General features: G+C 63.5%; 1 protein-coding gene across 1 annotated transcript; it reads left to right on the forward strand.

Moving 5' to 3' along the window:
• The first annotated feature begins 3,432 nt into the window (after window positions 1-3,432).
• On the forward strand, window positions 3,433-12,545 carry LOC134559145 (uncharacterized). The gene is made up of 2 exons (XM_063413682.1): window positions 3,433-3,599; window positions 10,299-12,545. The coding sequence occupies exon 2, from the start codon at window positions 10,396-10,398 to the stop codon at window positions 11,365-11,367; it is 972 nt and encodes a 323-aa protein (XP_063269752.1). The 5' UTR covers window positions 3,433-3,599; window positions 10,299-10,395; the 3' UTR covers window positions 11,368-12,545.
• Window positions 12,546-18,458: the final 5,913 nt, after the last annotated feature.

An 18,458-nucleotide genomic window follows, 5' to 3' on the forward strand; every position in this document is an offset into this window, starting at 1 on the left:
CTTTCCAAATAATTCTATTTTCCTTCCCCCTGAAGCCTAAGACAGTTGGACACCAACCCTTGAGTGCTTTGGAGGGGTGGTTTCATTTTGTGCTGGATTGCAAAGGGGAGACAGTCCTGTCAGGGTGCCCTCTGCATCCTAGACTGTGGGAAGGGCTGGTCCTTCAGCCCCGTGTGGGACACATGGAGCAGCCTGGAGCCAGCCCCGCACCTTCCCTGCAAGGCCAGGGGGCTGGAGGATGTCCCCAGGGCCGTGCTGCCCGGGCAGCAGTGCCCTCTGGGGCTGTGAGGAGAAAGCCTCTCATTTGAAGGGCTTTGGTGGCTTTTTCCTGTGGGCAGGAGTCCAAGTTCCCAGTTCCCTGGGCAAGGCGAAGGGCAGTGGCACTGACGTCTGTCCTGGAGAGCTGTGATCAAACCAAACTGCTCTCTGTGTCCCTGGGCAAGGGATCCCATGCAGGGACCCCCAAACTGCTGGGGAATCATCACCAGGAGGGAACTGGGGGCTTGAAGGCAGAGCAGAAAATCTCCTGCCCTGCTCCTGTGTGCTGCAGTCAGGGAGGGAAGGGATTTACAGGGCAGCCCTGGCCAGTCCTGAAGGTCACCTTCAGAGCTGCTGCAGCCCAGCTCGCCCATGAATCACTGTCCTGCTCCTGCAAGGGCTGAGGGAGGCAGGGGCTGTAATGAAATACGGGCTGAGAAATGCCCTCCTGCCCTCCAGCAGCCCCCCTGATGTGAGGCAGCAGATGAAAAGGTTCTAAATTTGGTGTGTTTGGATGTTGTTAACAGGGCTTGTAGAACGGTTTCTCCTACCACGTCCCAGGCTCTTGGGAAGGTGGGAGCAGCCCAGGGGCTCCCTTTCCATCACTGCCCTGTGGCATCACCCCGTGTGCAGCCAGCACCCCACCTGCCTGGACAGAGTGCCACTGCCACCTGACCCCTGCCCTTACACCCAGCCACAGAGGCTGGAGGTCACCGGGAGGTGGGAAAAAAATGTCACTTTTGTGGAGATACTGAAACTGAATCTGTGGTGAGGAAGGATGGCTGGGCAGCATCTTAGTGAAGGAGTAACAAAAACAAACCAGCGCCAAGGAATCCTGCTTTGCCCCAAATGTTTTTCTTATGGAGTTGTAATAAGACAAGAGCTGTAAAGATAGTAACCTCCTAAACATTACCTTATTAAGGCTTCTCAGAAACCACAGGGCACGACCCCTCTGGGTCATGGAACAAGAGCGCAGCATCCAGCGAACAAACAGAGGCTAACGTTACATTTTTCACTTCATTTAGGGAACCTGGTTTCTAATTATAGTGTTTGTTTAATGGCAGCCCTTGGTTGTGCCTCACTTGAAGCCAGCCCCCCGAGAACAGGGCGAGAGGGGAGTGAGAGGGCTGGGAGATCTCCCTGTGGGCTCCCAGGGCATGGGATGGGGATTAAACCGGGGGCAGTGAGGCATTTGGGGACTGGAAGCAGTGAGGGAGGGTCTGTGCCCAGGGAGAGCCCCAGCGTGTCCTGGGGACGTCCCACAGGTGCTGTCCCAGCTCAGTGCCGTGTCCCAAGGCTGTCTGCAGCAGGGGAAGGGGCTGTCCTGCTTGGGCTGTGCTCTGTGCAGTTCCCATCGCAGCTCAGTGAGCCCGGGCTCGTCTCTGCCCTGGTGACAGCGGGCAGCCCTGCTGGGAGCTGGCTGCTCCTGGGGCAAAGCCAAAGCTTGTGCTGCCAGGGGCAGCTGCATCTCTGTGTGTGCAGCAATCCAAAGAAGGATTGGGTTTTTCTTCCTGAGCAGCCCCTGGGAAGTGCTTCATTTTCCTGGCCAGGTACCTGGCTGGTGGCTCTGGCTCCTTGGAGGCCACCAGCTGCCTCTCCCTGCCAGGCCTGGGCATGCTGCTGGCAGATCCAGGCACTGCTGCTGCCATCCCTGCTCCCCTGGCAGCTGCTGGGCAGTTTCCCGGTGCCTCATCCAGCACAGGCTCATTCCCTGCTTCTCCTCTCCTGCAGCTGGCAGGGCAGCTCCCTCTGGGATGAGGGATATCCCCAGGACACACGCAGCAGTGCTGAGGGGATGTTCAGCTCCTGCAGCAGGCTCTGGTGCTGAGCTGGTCCCTAAGTCCGGGGGGAGCCTCAGGGATGCCAGGCACTCCACACCATCCCTGTACAAAGCCTGGCATGATGGCAGAGAGGCCTTGTCCCTGGCTTTGGGGCTGTCCCAACAGGCTCAGGGGTCCCAGGATGGTAGGAACCCCCTCTGGGATGTGTTTCTGGTGGAAGTCCTGCCCTGCCAGGCTCTCACTCCACCCTTGTCCCCACCGAGGTTAGAGCAACCCCTGTGCCTGTGCACGGCTCAGGACCAGCCCCCTTCCCACAAGCCAGGACTCTGATGGACACGAGAGCCCCAGCCCACCTCTGTGCTCCCCTCAGGGAATGCCACCACCTCGGAAAGCTGAAGCTGGCGGTGTCTCCCGGTGCTCCCTGCCTCTCCCTCGGTTATTCCATGTGGCAGAGGCTGTCCTGCTGCTCCAGAGCTGAGCTCCGTGCTGCATTCCCTGCCCAGCACAGCCCTGTGTCGCCCGGCAGAGCTGCGGTGTGCGGGGCAGGGACAAACCCCTTCCCTGCCACGCCGGGGGCTCAGGGGGCAGAGGATGAGGGTGCTTTGTGCCGGGTGTTCCCCATCCCAGCTGCTGCTCACTGCGGGGCCCCAGAGCCGGCTGGAGGCCATGCCCGGCCTCACGGTGCTCCCAGCACCGCTGCCATGGCTCCCACACAGACCCACGGCAAAGGCACAGCCAGCCCCACCCTGGGGACACTCAGGGACCTCACCCCGGTCTCCCAGCAGAGCCCCAGGGCTGCTGCTATGCCTTTTTCCCAGGCCAGATGGAGCTTTTCAAAGTCATGGCAGTCACCAGCCAGGCCAGGGAGCATCTCCGCTTCCTCGGCCGGCCAACACCGCCCGGCTCCCCGCGGCCACCCAGCCCTGCCGGACCCCCTCCCCAGGGGCTGTGGGATGCTCATTCCCCCCGTGCACAATGCCGGGAGGAAGTGAGTTATTCCAAACAACTTTCTCCGGCCGGGACGTCCTGGGTTCCCAGGAGCGCCGCTGGCAGCCCTGGCCGCTCTCCTCCCCCTCGCTTCCCCCAGCCCTCCTTCCCTCCGCTCCCCCTCTCCTCCTTAATGACTTCCACATGGGCCTCTGGCAGCCCGAGCCAAGCCTCCCAGCATTGTCTGAAATCTCCAAATTTAGAAGAAATATGAAAATTGTCAAGCGGCCCTTCCTTAGGGGGTAAAAGCAACACTGGGCCTCGCGGCGGCGGTGGCGGCGCGGGCCCCACGTGACGGCCCCCCAGCCAATGGATCCCCACGGCGCCCCTGACAGCGCTGCCCGCCGCGGCCTGGCCTCCCCCGACAGCTCATATAAGGTAAAAACAAAAAGGTTTTTCCAGCTTCTGAGGAGCCTGCGAGCAGTTCTGCACCCAGGGCTCCCATGCCGGCCGCTTCAAAAAGGCCCTCGCGGCGTGGCCGTGGTGCCAGTGGCGGGTGACGATGCGCCGGGAGGAGGTGGCAGGCACGTGGCCGTGTCCCCACGGTGCCCCAGGGCGGCTGTGGGGTGGCAGGTAGGGGGGCACGGGTGGAGGGAGCGGGAGGGGGCACGGGTGGGTGCGTGGGGCAGCGGGGATGGGGAGGTTGGTGCTGGCGGTGTGGAGCTCCGGCTGTGCCCGCTGTCCGTGCCAGCGGCGGGGAGCACAGCTCCTCCAGCATCCCCTGTGCCAGCCCAGCCCGGGGTGCTCATCCCGGGATGCTCAGCCCAGGGTGCTCATCCCGGGATGCTCAGCTCAGCAGCTTCGGGGTTGCAGCCCGGGAGGTGAGCGGAGCACAGCCACGAGCAGGGAAATGTGCCGGGCGTTGAGCTGGCAAGGAGTGGCCGAAGCCTCCTCAGGGTCAGGGGAATCTGGGCAAAGGGGTGCCCCAAAATCTGTCCCTGTAGCTCCGTCCTGCTGCTGGGCTCGGTGGGGCTCGCCCAGCTTTTCAGAGGTGGGGATGGGGAAGGAATTGCTTTCTGCTCTGTGGATGTTCAGGATGGTAAAATCGGGGAGCCGGAGGTGAGCCTGGGCGTGTCGGCTCCTCACACAGCGGGGACAGGGAACCCTGCCTGGCTCCTCCGGCCCCTGTGCTGTGTCACTTTTGGGAAAACGAGCTGGAGAGGGAACGGGGCTGGGGCTCAGTGCCTGAGGCTCAGGGGTGTTGGAGCCGCCGTCCAAGCACACTCACAGAGCTGGAGCATCCTGCTGCCCGTGGCTTTGGGACCCCGGGGCCACCCAGCCTGTGCTCTGCCCCTCTCCATCCTCCGGGAATGGCCCCAGCCGGCCCCGCGGGTGTTATCTCAGCCTGGGGCACTTCCCCTGCTCCACGGCTCTCCTGGGGAATGGTGGCTGCATCCTCGAACCCCCAGGGCTGCAGTGGTGGCTGCACAGCGTGTGACCGTGTGGGGTCTGCAGCTGAGCCCTGTCCTGGTGCAGGGGAGGGCACAGGGAGGGCACAGGTGATGGCCAGCAGGGCTGACAGCCTTGCAAAGGCTCCCCGGGTGCTGCCCCGTCCCTCAGGGCTGCCTCTGTGGGGCTGATGGCTGGCTCTGTGCTCTTGCTCTGCTCCCAAAGCAGCAGCAGGAGCTGTCCCCTCCCAGTGGGTCACCTGGGGACACTGTGCCCAGTGGCAGCAAGGTGCCACGTCCTCCTGCCTCCTTCCTCTGCAGGGACAACTGCCAGGGGTTACTCAGGTCCAGCACAAGGACAGGGTGCCATCGCTGGGGGTACAGGTTGTGTATGGGCTCTGTGTCCCTCTGCAATGGGACAGTGACAGTGACAGCGACAGTGACAGTGACAGTGGCAGTGCCTGTCAGGGCAGCCGTGGCCACCGTCTGTCCCCACTCTGCTGCTCCTCAGGAGCTTCCTGCTGTTGCTGGCTGCTCCTGGGGAAGTTGCAGCATCCTGGCACCGGGATGCTGCACATGGGGTTGGGGAGGCACTGGTGGGACATGAGCTGTGTCCCCATCCCAGTGGCAATGTCCCTGGCACAGAGCTACCCTGCCTGTGCCCAGCCTGCCTCCCCAGACCCTGGGCACCATCCAGGGAGCCCCCCAAAGGACATTGGAATTGTCTCCCCACCGCCAGCCGGTGGGAGAGAAGTCAACTTCCAACAAACACAAGTTGATGCCTCTGCCAAAGATTTCCCAAGCAGTTATCAGCAGGAATTTGGGAAAGGCTGTGTCTAGACAGGCTGCAGCTCTGGGTGGCTGCTGGATGGAGTGGCATTTCCCTCCACACTTGTCAAGAGAGAGTCTGCAGATGATTTAGAGCCCTTTTTTTCCCCTCCTGCTCTCCTTTTCTGTCCAACAACTACCCTTGTCCCTGGCCAGGCTTTTCCGAGGCTTGCTCCTCCACAGAGCCCGGGTAACCTGCCTTTGCTGCTCCCTGGCATCCTGCTCCTCTCCTGGGGCTGTGGGAAGAGCCAGTGCTCGGTGCCTGCTGGATCATCCTGCAGTGGCTCCTGCAGAGCAGGGCGGGTGTGAGTTTGTCCCTCAGCCCACGGCACTGCTGTCTGCTGGTCAGTGACAGCTCTGGCTGTGGCAGGGTGATGTGCTGTGCCATGGCAGGGTGCTGGCAGTGCCATGGCGTGGCAGGGTGCTGTGCCATGCAGTGGCAGGGTGCTGGCAGTGCCGTGGCAGGGTGCTGGCAGTGCCATGACAGGGTGCTGGCAGTGCCATGGCACAGACAGGAGCACGGGCAGCGCAGGGGCTGTGCCAGGCTGGGGACGGGGCTGTGCCAGGCTGGGGACCCGGCTGTCCCAGGACAGCCCCAGCAGCGGAGGCTGTGCGGGGCAGAGGCAGCCACAGCTCAGCAATGAGGCCAGAGGCTGAAATGTGAGCTCTGGGGCTGTTTCACCGTGCCCTGCCCTTGGCTGGGAGCACGGAGGAGGCGATGGGAGCAGATCCTGCCCAGGGAGGGCTCCAGGCGGGGCGGGTGAAGCCCAGCTCACATCCTGTGGCTGAAGGCCGGTGGGTGCTGGGGGTGCTCACTGCCCCTGGATCCCAAACCCCTTTTCCTGCCCGGGCCTGTGTGTGTTCCCAGGGCTCATCTCAGCCCTTCTGCCTGAGCATCTTCCCTGTCCTACCATCACTGAAACCTGGCCTGAGCAGCGCTGGAGCTGCAGGGGATGAAGGTGCAGGGGGTCCTGGGGCTGCCCAGGCTCTGCCAGCCCTGCAGGGCACCAGTGCCACCTGCCCCAGTGGGTCTCAGGGGGCTCGGCCCTGCCTGGGTCTGTGTTGGGATGGGCTGTGACAGTGCCAGAGTGTGGTGACAGGGACTGGGATGTGCTGGAGGCTTCCCAGTCTGGGCCAGCAGGATCTCTGGGGGCTGGTGCTGTTGTCTTTGCCCTGAGCAGGTGTCCCCACTCTGCCGGGACACCCCTGCCTTGGTGGCAGCACAGGGCTGTGGGCAGCACCGCCTCTCCCTGGGCTGAACTGTTGGGATGAGCAGCTCCCCGTGCACAGGGGATGGCAGCAGCCAGGCCTGGGGACGGGGCTGTGGGGTCTGATGTGCCACATGTGGGGCAGATGCTCCAGCAGGTCACCCTGATCTCACTGTGGGACCAGCTCGGTGGCCACTGGTACCTGGGACAGTGTCTCTCTCCCAGCTTGGCCTTTTCAACTGGGATCCCTCACTGCAGATTTGTCTTTTGTTTTTTCCCTCTCCTTTTCCCACCTTATTTTTTAAATTTCATTTTGATTCTTTCCCGTCTCCAGCCCCACAATTCCTACTGGAGGCTCTGCAGGGGAACAATGCCTTTTACACCAGTCCTGGTTTTATGCTCCCTGTTTTTCCATATCCCATCTCCTGAGTGCTGAGAACTTCAGCCATTTAGGGCACTTTGTTTCATTGTCTTTTATTGTTTAGATGGCTGGACAGCAAGCAGGGCTGGGAGAGCTGGGAGCCTGTGGGAGGGATGTGAATTACAACCTGCAGAGATAAGGTGACAGAACTCGGAGAAGCAGCTGAAGTTGTGGCAGCTGAAGGAGCACCCAAGGCTGTGCCTGTGCCCGAGGAGGAGCTCCCTGCCCGCTCCAGCTCCAGGTTCTGGGAGCTCCTGCACGCCCACCATGCCAGGGATCCATCAGGAGCCCTGCACGGGCGGGGTGAGGAGCAGAGCCGGGAGCGAGGAGGATGCTGGAGGAGGATGCTGGAGCAGCCTCCCCGCACTGCTGGGAACAGCATCCATGGGGAGCTCTCCCTGCAGTGCTCTGGGTTCCCACCAGCCCTTCCCAGAGCGGGCTGGAGGGCGGTGACGTGCTGGCCTGTCCCCTCTGGGACTTCACCCCTGCACCACTTCCTGCAGCCGGGAATGTGACGTGTAAACAAAGGGGGAAGGCTGGTGCCGGGCTGGGCTCCCACGCTCCCGTACCCCAGGGCCAGCCCTGGCCCCGGTGCCATCCCCATGCCCCAAAACCTTCCAGGGCTGGGCTGGGGACAGGGAGCAGCTCGGGGACAGGAAAGCAGCCGGGGTTGGGGACATGGTGATCCGGCAGCAGCGGGGAAGAGCTGAGGCCGTGGGAATGGCAGTGACCAGGCTCCTGTGTGCCCGGGCTCCTCCGTGGCTTCCAGGGCTTCTTCCAGCCATGAGTCCCTGTTCTGCTGCTCGTCCCCTTCTGGAGACTCCTCACCCCCAGGCCAGGATCTGTGGCTGGAGGGCCTCAGCCCCTCAGCACAGCACTGGCACCAGCAGGTTCTGCGTGGCAGAACTGGGCACCGTGGCGGCCAGGCGGGGACAGTGGGGTCTCTGCCCTTCCCTGGGGTGACAAACAGGGAGGTGGCAGAGGCCTCGTTTGTCCCTGGGCTCCCTACAGCCATGCCATGCCATGCCATGCCATGCCATGCCATGCCATGCCATGCCATGCCATGCCATGCCATGCCATGCCATGCCATGCCATGCCATGCCATGCCGTGCCGTGCCGTGCCGTGCCATGCCGTGCCATGCCATGCCATGCCATGCCATGCCATGCCACCACCAGCAGAGCAGTGTGCAGGACCCCAGCTCTGCAGAGACCAAACTCGGTGATCTCTCCCTCGCTCTGGCCCCCCGGAGCAGATGCGCTCCCCCCTCTGCACCCATCCCCTGCTCGCAGCCCCCCAGACCTGCTCCTTTGTTCTTGGCACTGTAATTCATCCCAGCAAAGCCCAGCGAGCAGGAGCAGCATCCCCCTGGGCCCCCTTGGCTCGTCCCCAGCAAGGGAGATGGGGGGAGATGGGGGCTGCTCGGGCTCCAAATCTGCCTTTTTGACCATAAAAGGCCAGGCACGCAGCCCCGGCAGGAGGATGGGAAAGGGAAGGCAGAGCTATTTATAGCCGAGCATCAGGACCTCAGCCTGAACTCGGGGTTAATCAGCCTGTGACCAGATTAGGATCTCCCCTGGCCCCTCCATTTTCTCATAAACCTTTGATTTAATACCAGTGCTGGCGAGGGAGGGAGGGAGGAAGGGAGAGAGGAGGCACCTCTCCTCCACAGAGGCCACCGTGGTCTGTGGGGGACGGGATGGAGATGCTGGGAGAGTTGGAAGGCCCCGGTGGGAAGGAGCTTTGGAGCCGTCCTGCCACCAGCTCGTGCTGCAGAGTGCCAGGGAGCAGCATCCCCGTGTGAGCGCTGCCTGCAGGGACCCAACAGGCAGCAGGAGCTGCTGCTGGGCTCAGCCCCTTAAATTTCTGGAGCTGAGTGAGTCCTTCCAGCAAGGGCATGTTCTCCTACATGACCCCAGTCCTCAGCAACCAGGAGGGGCATCTGAGGGGGTTCCTGGGCAAGATTTACCTTGGTGGTGGCATCAGGGCTGTTTGGGAAGCTGATGGATTAAAGCTTGGGGCAGGTTTGGGGTTCTGCTGGCTGGTGGAGATCAGGATTTTGGGGGCCTGGATGGGATGGAGCATCACCCAGTGCCTTCCACCCTCCAGAGAGTGGGGAGCTGCTCACAGCAGAACCCTCCTGGCCAGGGGGCTCAGGCGTCCCTGAGGAGCCCCAGCTCGGCCTCGCAGGGCTGGGGAATTTCAAGGAGGAACAAATCCCAAGTGCTATTAAAAAAGGACATTTCCTGCAGCAGAGGCCTGCCTGGAGAGGGGAAAGGGCGCTGTGTTGTAACCACGGGGAGGGCCGAGCTCTGACTCAGCCCAGCACTGCCGGGAGCAGCTCGGGGTGGCCACGGAGCTCTCGGAGCACTCGCCCACTCCTCCTCCTCGGGCATCAGCAGCAGCAGCAGGGGACACATGGGGACACAGCTTGGGACAGGCGAGGCTGGAGGTGAGCGGCGGCTCGGGGCGTGGGCAGTGCCAGCAGAGCTGCTGTGGCCATGGAAGGTGCCAGGGGACTCTCCTGGCCATGCCCCCATGCCCCCATGAACAGGGGGATGTGGCAGTGGCTGGGGGATCCCCGGTGCTGGCAGGACCTCGATCCAGCCATTCCAGAGCCTTCCGAATCCATGCGGCGCTCACACCGCTCGAGGGAGAGCAGCAGCCTGGGGCTGTGGCTCTGCTGGCTCAGGGGACACTGGTGTCCCCACGGGGAGGTAGCCCAGCAGCAGTGTGAGTGTGGTGACCAGTGGCGTGCTGGTGGCAGTGGTCTGTCCTCGGTGATTTGGGAGAAAACCGCGAGTGGGATTTGGGAGAAAACCATGAGTGGAATCATGGGGGCCAGGGCCGGCCCCGCGGTGCTGGGGTTGGCCCCGTTTTGGGGACACTGAAGGCAGGACTGGGGTGTCTGCCTGCCCTGAGAGCCTCTCTCGGGCAGGGCTGGGCGAGCTGTGCAGATGTTTTGCCTCCATCCCGGCTGGATGCGCAGCCCGGCGCATTCCTCACGGCTTTCTCGGCGTTTCTCCCCCGCCAGCACCTCCCCGGGGACGGCGGCTGAGCTCTCCCAGCCCTGCACCACGGGGCAGAGCCGGCTTTGTCCTGTCTTTTCCCACCAGGCGAGGACAGGGCCTTCCCCAGGCCCGGTGCAGGGCTCCCCGCACACCTGGCGGACCTGGAAGCCACTCCTAGGAGAGGAAACGTCCCACACCTGTGGGCTTTGGGCTCTCAGGGCTTTGAGCAACAAAGGGAGGACTTTGAGTGACTGTTGTAGGGTTTGTTACGTGCACAGAGCTGTTGGCATTGCTGTCCTCGGGCCCAGGGGGTGCTGAGCACCCAAAGGGGCCCCACAGCATCTGCCCAGGACAGGACCCAAAAGCTCCACACTCAGCTCTTCACCGCCCTGCTGATTCCCTCCTCTGTGTTTTACAGGCTCAGCTGTGGCTGTCCCTGGGCTTTGGAAGCTGCTGAACACACGAGAGGATGATACAGCCCTCGAGATGGCCACCAAGAGAGATGGGCAGAGCTGATGTGCCACCACCTGCCACACGGGCACTGCCACGGGCCCTTCTCTGGGCTTCTTTTCCTTGGGCTTCTTTTCCCCTGCCCAGTCATGCAAAGGGGACTGGATCCCAGAGGAGGGATCCCAGAGGACAGATCCCAGGGACGGGCTTCCAGGGGCTGGATCCCAGAGGATGGATCCCAGGGACTGGATCCCAGAGGATGGATCCCAGGGGCTCAATCCCAGAGGATGGATCCCAGGGATGGGCTCCCAGGGGCTGAATCCCAGTACGTGGATCCCAGGGCACTCTGCAGTGCTGCACATCCCTTCTGCAGAAGGCACAGCAGCCTCTTCCTGGGGAGGAGCAGGGGGCCAGGCAGAGGCTCTGCAAAGGCAGCAGGGTCCCTGCAGCACCTCCCCTGCTTCTGGGTGCCTGTGGCTGTTGTCACACTTGGCCAGGGCTCAGGGCTGGCCTGGCCGTGGCTGGTACAGAGACAACCCAAACCCTTGTTCCTGAGCAATGGATGCTGCAATCTTGGGGCTCCACAGGGCTCTTTCCTGCCCTCTTTCCCCCCAGAGAACAAGGGGCAGCAGCGGGGGAGCCCGGCCCAGTGGTTCCTGCTCGGGTCCCAGCTGGGTGCGCGTGGCCGGGGGGCCGGGCCGGATGCAGGGGCTCCCAGCAGAGATGCAGCATCTGCTTCTCATCAGGCTGCTGGGGCTGCTGGGGCTGTGATAGATGGTCTGTTTATCAGCCTCAGCCCTGCTCAGGATGTTAGTGTTCGCCTGAGAAAGATATTTTTGGGCTCGGCCGCTCCCTCCATCCTCCCTCGCCTCCTGCTTCCCCCCGGATCTTCACTCTCCAGGCCAGGTGGGCTGAAGCCTGTCCAGACACAAGGGACGAGATCCAAGGAGCTCCCATCCCACAGCCCCTGGGTTCTGCCAGTGGGAAGGGCTGGGCTGGGCTCTGCCAGCCTGGGAATGGATCAGGCCAAGGTCTGAGCATGGGGAGCCGAGGTGCTGGCCCAGCTGCAGGCTCCCCTGGGGACAGGGACAGGGGCACGGGTGGGGAGGGACAGCAGGAGCTTTCACACACTCCTCATCCCCAGGGTGGGGTGGGGAGGGAGGTGCTGTGTGTCCCCCACAGCCCCACACCATCCTGTTCACCCCCCATCACCCTCACCCTCCTGCCCAGCTCTGCACCAGCTCTCTGGGGAGACACATCTGGGATTTAGCTGCAGCCCCACCACGTACCCATCCCCTGTCCCTGTGTGTCCCTGCAGAGCCGGGGCCAGGCTGAGCTACCCAGCCCAGGCCTGTCCTGCCATCACGCTGGGGACAGGACACACAGCCCTGGAGGCTGGGGACACCTCTGCCAGCACCCGGACACAGCCTGGCCGTGTTCCCACCCACGGCCACGCAGCGACGGGGACCACGGACACGTCCATGTCTCCCAGCCCAAGGTGCAGTGCTGCATCTCTGGTCAATTGGGAGTCTGAGATGAAGCACTGTAGCTCGGGAAGGGAGGAACTGCGCACCTGGGGACCCCCCACCCGCTGGCACAGGTGACACACGGAGAGCTCAGCCCAGGCTGCAGGAAAAGGGCTCATCCCAAAGCTCCCAAGGAGGGAGAGGAAGCTGGGGAGGTTTTTCTGTGCAGCAGAGGGACCCCTGTGTCTGCTCAGGACCCCCAGCCTGGCGCTGGGCACCAGAGGGAGGGGTCCCACGGAGATGGGAGGGGTGGGGGCACAGCAGGGACACGGCGGTGGCTCTCCCCCATCAGCCACACTCGGAGCGTGGACAGCGGCAAGGACACGGGGCTGGCACAGCCTGGGGTGCCGTGTCCTCAGGGTCCAGTTTTCCCAGGAATCCCTTAGGCACTAGGTTGGGGATTCCTGGAAATACTGTTCTTGGGGCCACGGCTGGGCAGCCCATCCCAGAGCCACAGCCTGCGGAGGAGCTGGGAATGGAGGTACAGGGCCATGGGGAGGGGCAGGAGGGGAGGGGGAGCCCCTGGAGATCCACACGGGGGTGATGGATGTCCCTGTGGGTGTCCCTGTGGGTGTCCCTGTGGGTCACCACTCACGGCCAGGTGGGCTGGCTCAGGGGCAGGTGGCCTCACACTGCCCCTGCCCTGCCCGGGCCTCCCAGGCTCAATAAAGGTCTCCACTCCCCAGTGACTCTGTCCCGGCCGGTGCTTTGGGGCTGGGAGCAGGGCGGGAGCCGAGGGGTGGTGCCAGCACAGTGTGGGGCACCAAGGAGGGACAGGAACCACCTGTGGGGCACAGCCCAGAGCACTCAGTGCCACCTCCAGCCCTTCCTGGACACTCCAGGGATGGGCACTCCAAACTTCCCTGGGCAGTGCCAAGGCCTGAGCTCCCTTTCCATGGGGAAATTCCTGCTGCTGTCCACCCTGAGCCTGCCCTGGCCGTGCAGGCAGGTGCGGGTACGGGCAGGTGCAGGCAGCAGCCGGGCGGGCCGGCAGGGGGCACTGCTGGGCTGATGGGAGCGGCAGAGCCAGCCCTGCCCTGCCCATCCCAAATCCCATCCCATCCCATCCCACCCCATCCCATCCCATCCCATCCCACCCCATCCCATCCCATCCCATCCCATCCCATCCCATCCCATCCCATCCCATCCCATCCCATCCCATCCCATCCCAGTCCCATCCCACCCCGTCCCATCCCATCCCGTCCCACCCCGTCCCATCCCATCCCATCCCATCCCATCCCATCCCATCCCATCCCATCCCATCCCAAATCCCATCCCATCCCATCCCATCCCATCCCATCCCATCCCATCCCATCCCATCCCATCCCATCCCATCCCAGTCCCATCCCACCCCGTCCCATCCCATCCCGTCCCACCCCGTCCCATCCCATCCCATCCCATCCCATCCCATCCCATCCCATCCCATCCCATCCCATCCCATCCCATCCCATCCCATCCCATCCCATCCCATCCCATCCCATCCCAAATCCCATCCCCATCCCATCCCATCCCAGTCCATCCCAGTCCATCCCACACTCCCCAGTTCCCAGCTTGGAGCCCCCCGGGCTGCCCCACAGGGGTTCCCCCACCCCTGGCAGCAGCAGAGCTGTCCCCCTGTCCCCAAGCTGGGGGACAGTGACAAGAGGCCAGGACCCCCCACATGCCCCACGCAGGATCTGGAAGCTCATCTGGGGAGGTGGGACGGGCACACAGTGGGGTTTGGGGTGCCTGGGATGGGCAAGGAGAACCCCAGGAGAACACCCCAAACCCAGCCAAGGGAAGGCAGTGATGGGGAAAGTCCTTCCTGCCCCACACAAGAAGGAAAAGTGGAAATCACAAAAGCTCTGTGGAAAAGGAAAGCTGAAATCCAGCCCCGCTCCCCCCCGTGACAGCACTGCTGGTTTGCCATGGCTCCGACCACTCCGTTTCAACACTTTCCAAGCATTTGTTTTGATTTTGGTTGTTAGGGGCTTGCAGGACATGCCGGGGCAGGAGGGAAGGCCATGGCTCTCACACACCCAAATTAAAAAAATATGGCACTTAGTTCAGGAAATGCCAGCTCAGGGAGCTTTGATTGTTTCCTTCGCTCTTTCCCCCCACTTTTTTTTTCGGCCAGAAAACTCATCCAGGTTTACCCTGTCCCTGAGAGAGATTTAGGTTTGGACAATATCAGTAATTTCTGGCCAGAAAATCTCTTTAATTGGAGAATTCCTGATGGCCCAGAGCTTGCCTGTGAACCAGCTGCCCAAGCCTCTGCAGGGATGTTCCAGTTTGGTTCCAGCCTGGTTCCAGTCTGGTTCCAGTCACCAAGGCAGGGCTGGGGCTCAGCTCCCAGCCGGGTGATTCCCGTGGAATTTTCCAGCTCCAAGCGTGGGGATTACCCACAGCTCCCCCGCCACCTGCCAGGGAAACTGAGGCACGCACAGCTGTCCTGCCTCCAGAACAACCCAGCCAGGGCCCCGCTCCACCCCAGCATGGAGTGGGTGAGGATGCCCCGGGCACGATGCCAGCCTGGCACCCGCCACAGGCTCCGCACTCTGCCTGCCTCAGTTTCCCCGCGGTTGGCACAGAATGGCTGGGGAACGCTGAGCCTGCTGAATCCCTCACCCCCCCCCCGGCTGGCCCGGGGGTCACCCCCGTGCCGGGGGCTGCCGTGCCGTGCCGTGCCGTGCCGGGAAGGGAAGGGAGCGGTCCTGACTCAGCCGGCAAAACCGGCACCACCTGGGAGCAGCCGCCGCTGGCAGCGCCCCGGGCACGCAGGAGGGAGGTGGCAGCAGCGGCAGAGCGGGGCCGCTTCCCTGCTCATTCCTCGCCTCCCTGCTCCCTGCAGGATGAGCTCCACAAGCTCCCTGCTCTCTGCAAAGCACCAGGAGGGGAGGCCGAGCTGCCACGCTCCCTTTTTTGGGCAGTTTTTTCCCTTATAAACGTCCCGAGCTTGCCCCACACTCAGGGCTGCCTGGCAATGCCTCCCTGCAGGCTCTGCAGGGAAACACTGGGATTTTAATAAAGGGTGGTGGGTGCTGGAGTGGCTCCCAGGTGCCTGAAAGCCTTTGGTGCTCTCAAGCCGCCCCCAATTTTGCAGAAATTCAGTGGTCATAAATCCTCCTCTGCCCCAGGACTGCCTGCTTGTGCTTCCCTGCGCTCTCTCCATCTCCTGTGGGCCACATCCCTCCAAAACTTTATCTCTTAGAAAATACATCTCCTAGAAAAAAATATCCCTGAGAGCCCTCCCTGTGCCAGGCAGGGAGGTTTGTCCCTGTGGATGCCCAGGGGGCTCTGGGTGTCGGGGCAGGGGATGGTTCCCCTCACTCCCAGAGGCTCTCAGGGCGGTGTTTGGCAAACCCAAAGGGACTGGGCAAGGGCCAGGACCTCCCCCCGGCCCGGGGGCAGTGCCAGCCCCACGGTGGCCACGCTCCCCCCGTGACCCACAGCCCAGTACCTCAGCCCTTCGTCAGCGGCAGCAATCGGCTTAAAAATAATCCCCAAGTGTGTCCCGCGCTGGCCCCGGGCTCGGGGCTCCGGGGGACTGGCAGTGCCCTGCAGGGCATTTTAAACCAGGGGCTGCTGTGGCAGCCTTTGGGTGGCACTGGCACCCACGGGTGTCCCCAGCAGGGCAGCTCACTCCCTCTCTCTGAGGATGGTGTGGCCGTGCCCAGGTGCCAGCCCCGAGTGCCCAGCTCTGGGTGTCACTCTGGGCCCCAGAATGGTTTGGAGCACCCCAGTTCAAGCCAGGGCACCCCTGGGCTGGGGAAAGGCTCCTGGATCAGGGCTTTTTGCAAACACAAAACTGGAGAACAGGTTTTGCACGGGTTCAGCAGGGCTGGAGCACAGCGTGCACACACACACAGCCCAGGGCCCAGCTGCGTCCCCAGGGCTGTCCCGAGGGTCCCTGCTCCTCCCTGCTCCCCACAGCCCCCCCGGGGCCCATCACACCCAGCCCCGGCTCCCCGAGCTCTGCTGGAAACACGGGAATGGGGCTTGGCCAGCTCCATCCAAGCAGGGTGGGGGCCCCGAGGGTCTCACAGCACCCAGGGACCAGCTCGGGAGCTGCCCCTCAAAGCCAGCCCTGCAGGGAGGAGCCGTCCTGGCTGCTCCAGGGGGATGGGGTGGGGTGGCACGGCATGGCATGGCATGGCATGGCATGGCATGGCATGGCACGGCATGGCCTGGCATGGCATGGCATGGGTGTGGGAAGCTGCAGGGGGAGAGGAAGGGGCAGCCATGGCCCCCAGGAGCCCTGGAGCAGGGAGCAGCGTGGCAGGGCTGTCCCTGCCCAGGGGCTCGGGCTGTCCCTGCCCAGGGGCTCAGCCTGCCCAGCACCCGCAGCCACCCAGCCCGGGCTGGCAGCCGCCACCCTGCTGAGTCAGCAGCGGCAGGTCGTGTCCCAGCCCTGCCCGGCGCACCCCAGTGCCCGCCGTGCCAAACCCCGCCTGGCTGAGCACAGCAGAGGAGCTCTGGGCACTGCAGAGGTGCTCTGGGCACTGCAGAGGCGCTCTGGGCACTGCAGAGGTGATCTGGGCACAGCAGAGGTACTCTGGGCACTGCAGAGGCGCTCTGGGCACTGCAGAGGAGCTCTGGGCACTGCAGAGGTGTTTTGGGCACTGCAGAGGCGCTCTGGGCACAGCAGAGGAGCTCTGGGCACAGCAGAGGTGTTTTGGGCACTGCAGAGGTGCTCTGGGCACTGCAGAGGCGCTCTGGGCACTGCAGAGGAGCTCTGGGCACAGCAGAGGCGCTCTGGGCACTGCAGAGGTGTTTTGGGCACAGCAGAGACACTTTGGGCACTGCCAGCATCCCCCTCACCAGCCCCACATACCCAGCATGAAGGGTGGCAGTGGGAGCCCCCAGCACAGCCCCAGGGTGCCCGGAGCCGTGCCCAGAGCCGTGCCCAGAGCCGTGCCCGGCCCGTCCCGGGGCAGGCACAGCCCTGCCCGCCCACCCCGCTCCCAAACCCCTCTGTCAGCAGCTCCAGCCCCAAACCTGCTCGCCCGGCCCCGCTCCTGGTGCAGCCGGGGGAGGCAGGACCTGCCGGGGAGCACAGGGCGCTTTCCCACCGTGTTCCCTCCTTCCCTCGGCCCCGGGGGTTTGGGTGCTGCTGGGGCTGGCCCTGCCTTGGCAGGGACACAGCAGAGGGCCCTGCTGTGCTGGTGACAGTGCCCGCGGGCTGTCGTCGCCAATATTGACTCAAGGCAGGGCTGCACCTCGGCGCCACGGGCCTGGCTCTGGAGTTATCTCCTCCTGCCCTGGGGGAGCAGCCCCAGTCCTTCCACCGGGTCCTGGGGATGAATTAACCGCACCCCGGGGCTGGGGACAATCTCCTGTGCAGGGTAAACCAGCACAGGCCCATCCAGAGCAGGGCAGTGCCATGGCCAAGGTGGTGGGACCCAGTGCCACACCTCGTCCTGCTCCACCAGATCCTCCCTGGGCAGCAGCAAGACTCCAGCTGGCTGTGCCTGTGCTCCCAGCTGGACTTTGGTCGGTGTTCCTGGGAACCAGAGGCTGCAGCTGGCTCCATCCTCACAGGTCTGCATGGAAACGAGCAGGGCAAGCTAAGCACACCCAAGGCAAGAGCTGGGAGACAGAGGCTGCACGGGGCAGGAGCAGGGAGCTGCTGGGATGGGCCCTGTGGGATCCCCTTGCAGCGGGGGCACCCCTGGGGTCTGCACAGAGCTCACACTGTCCCCTGTCCCCAGCACTGAGTCCTTGCTGGGCTCTGCACCCCGGGGTCACCTCCCCAGCGCCGGGGCTGGCACCAGCAGCCAGCCCGAGCAGTTCTGGGGGCAGGAACACGCACGGGGCCTGTTCCCTGCACCATGGAGGGTACAAACCCACCCTGCCACCCCGGCACTGCTCCCTCCCTGCCTCCCAGCAGCCACAGCCCACACTTTACTGGCCTCTCCTCCTGCAAACAAGCCAGGGCTGGGCTTTCACACGGCCTCGGAGGGAGAGTCAGCCCCAACCTGCCCTGCACACGTCAGCCCCTGAGTCCACGAGGATTCCAGCACCCAGCCTTGCCCCAGGTCTGGCAGCTCCTGAAGTGGGTCTGGCCAGCCTCGCAGAACAAGGAGAAACAGAGCAACTTTGTACTTGCCCTCAATTAACGAGTGACCTATTTAGAAGAAAATCTGGGCTAAGTGGGATGGAGGAGCTGGGACCGGCTGCTTGGGGGTGGCACAAAAGAGCCTGAGCCCAGCAGCTCCAGAGTCACTCGGGACAGAGAAGACAGCTCAGAGTGTTTTAAAAACTGCCCTAAAAGTTTTTATTGCTGGGAAGGAGAAGCCCAATCTGGAAAGAACCTCAGGCTGCACATTCCTTCCCAAGCCCACCAGGCAGGGGACATTTCCAGCCAGCCCTGAGGACCCGAGGGCAGGTGGAGGGACAGGAGAGAGGCTCAGGGTGGGCCAGCAGGGCCTGGGGGCTCCCAGCCCCTCTCCTGCCAGGGCTCTCAGTGCTCAGGTGGCGGCAGAGCAGAGCACGTGTTGTCCTGCTGAGATCCTGCTGATCCTGAGCCGTGCCTCAGCTCCCTGGCAGCTTTGGGAAGGAGGCATTGGCCGTGCCCAGGGAGCACGCTGAGAGGAGAAGAGCTTATCTGACAGGACGTGCAA

This window comes from Prinia subflava, chromosome 16 (assembly GCF_021018805.1).
Source record: "Prinia subflava isolate CZ2003 ecotype Zambia chromosome 16, Cam_Psub_1.2, whole genome shotgun sequence".
Lineage (NCBI taxonomy): Eukaryota > Metazoa > Chordata > Aves > Passeriformes > Cisticolidae > Prinia > Prinia subflava.

What these genes read in the sequence shown, in the direction of transcription:
- LOC134559145 (XM_063413682.1), top strand. Translation starts at nt 10,396, where the DNA reads ATGTGCCACCACCTGCCACACGGGCACTGCCACGGGCCCTTCTCTGGG.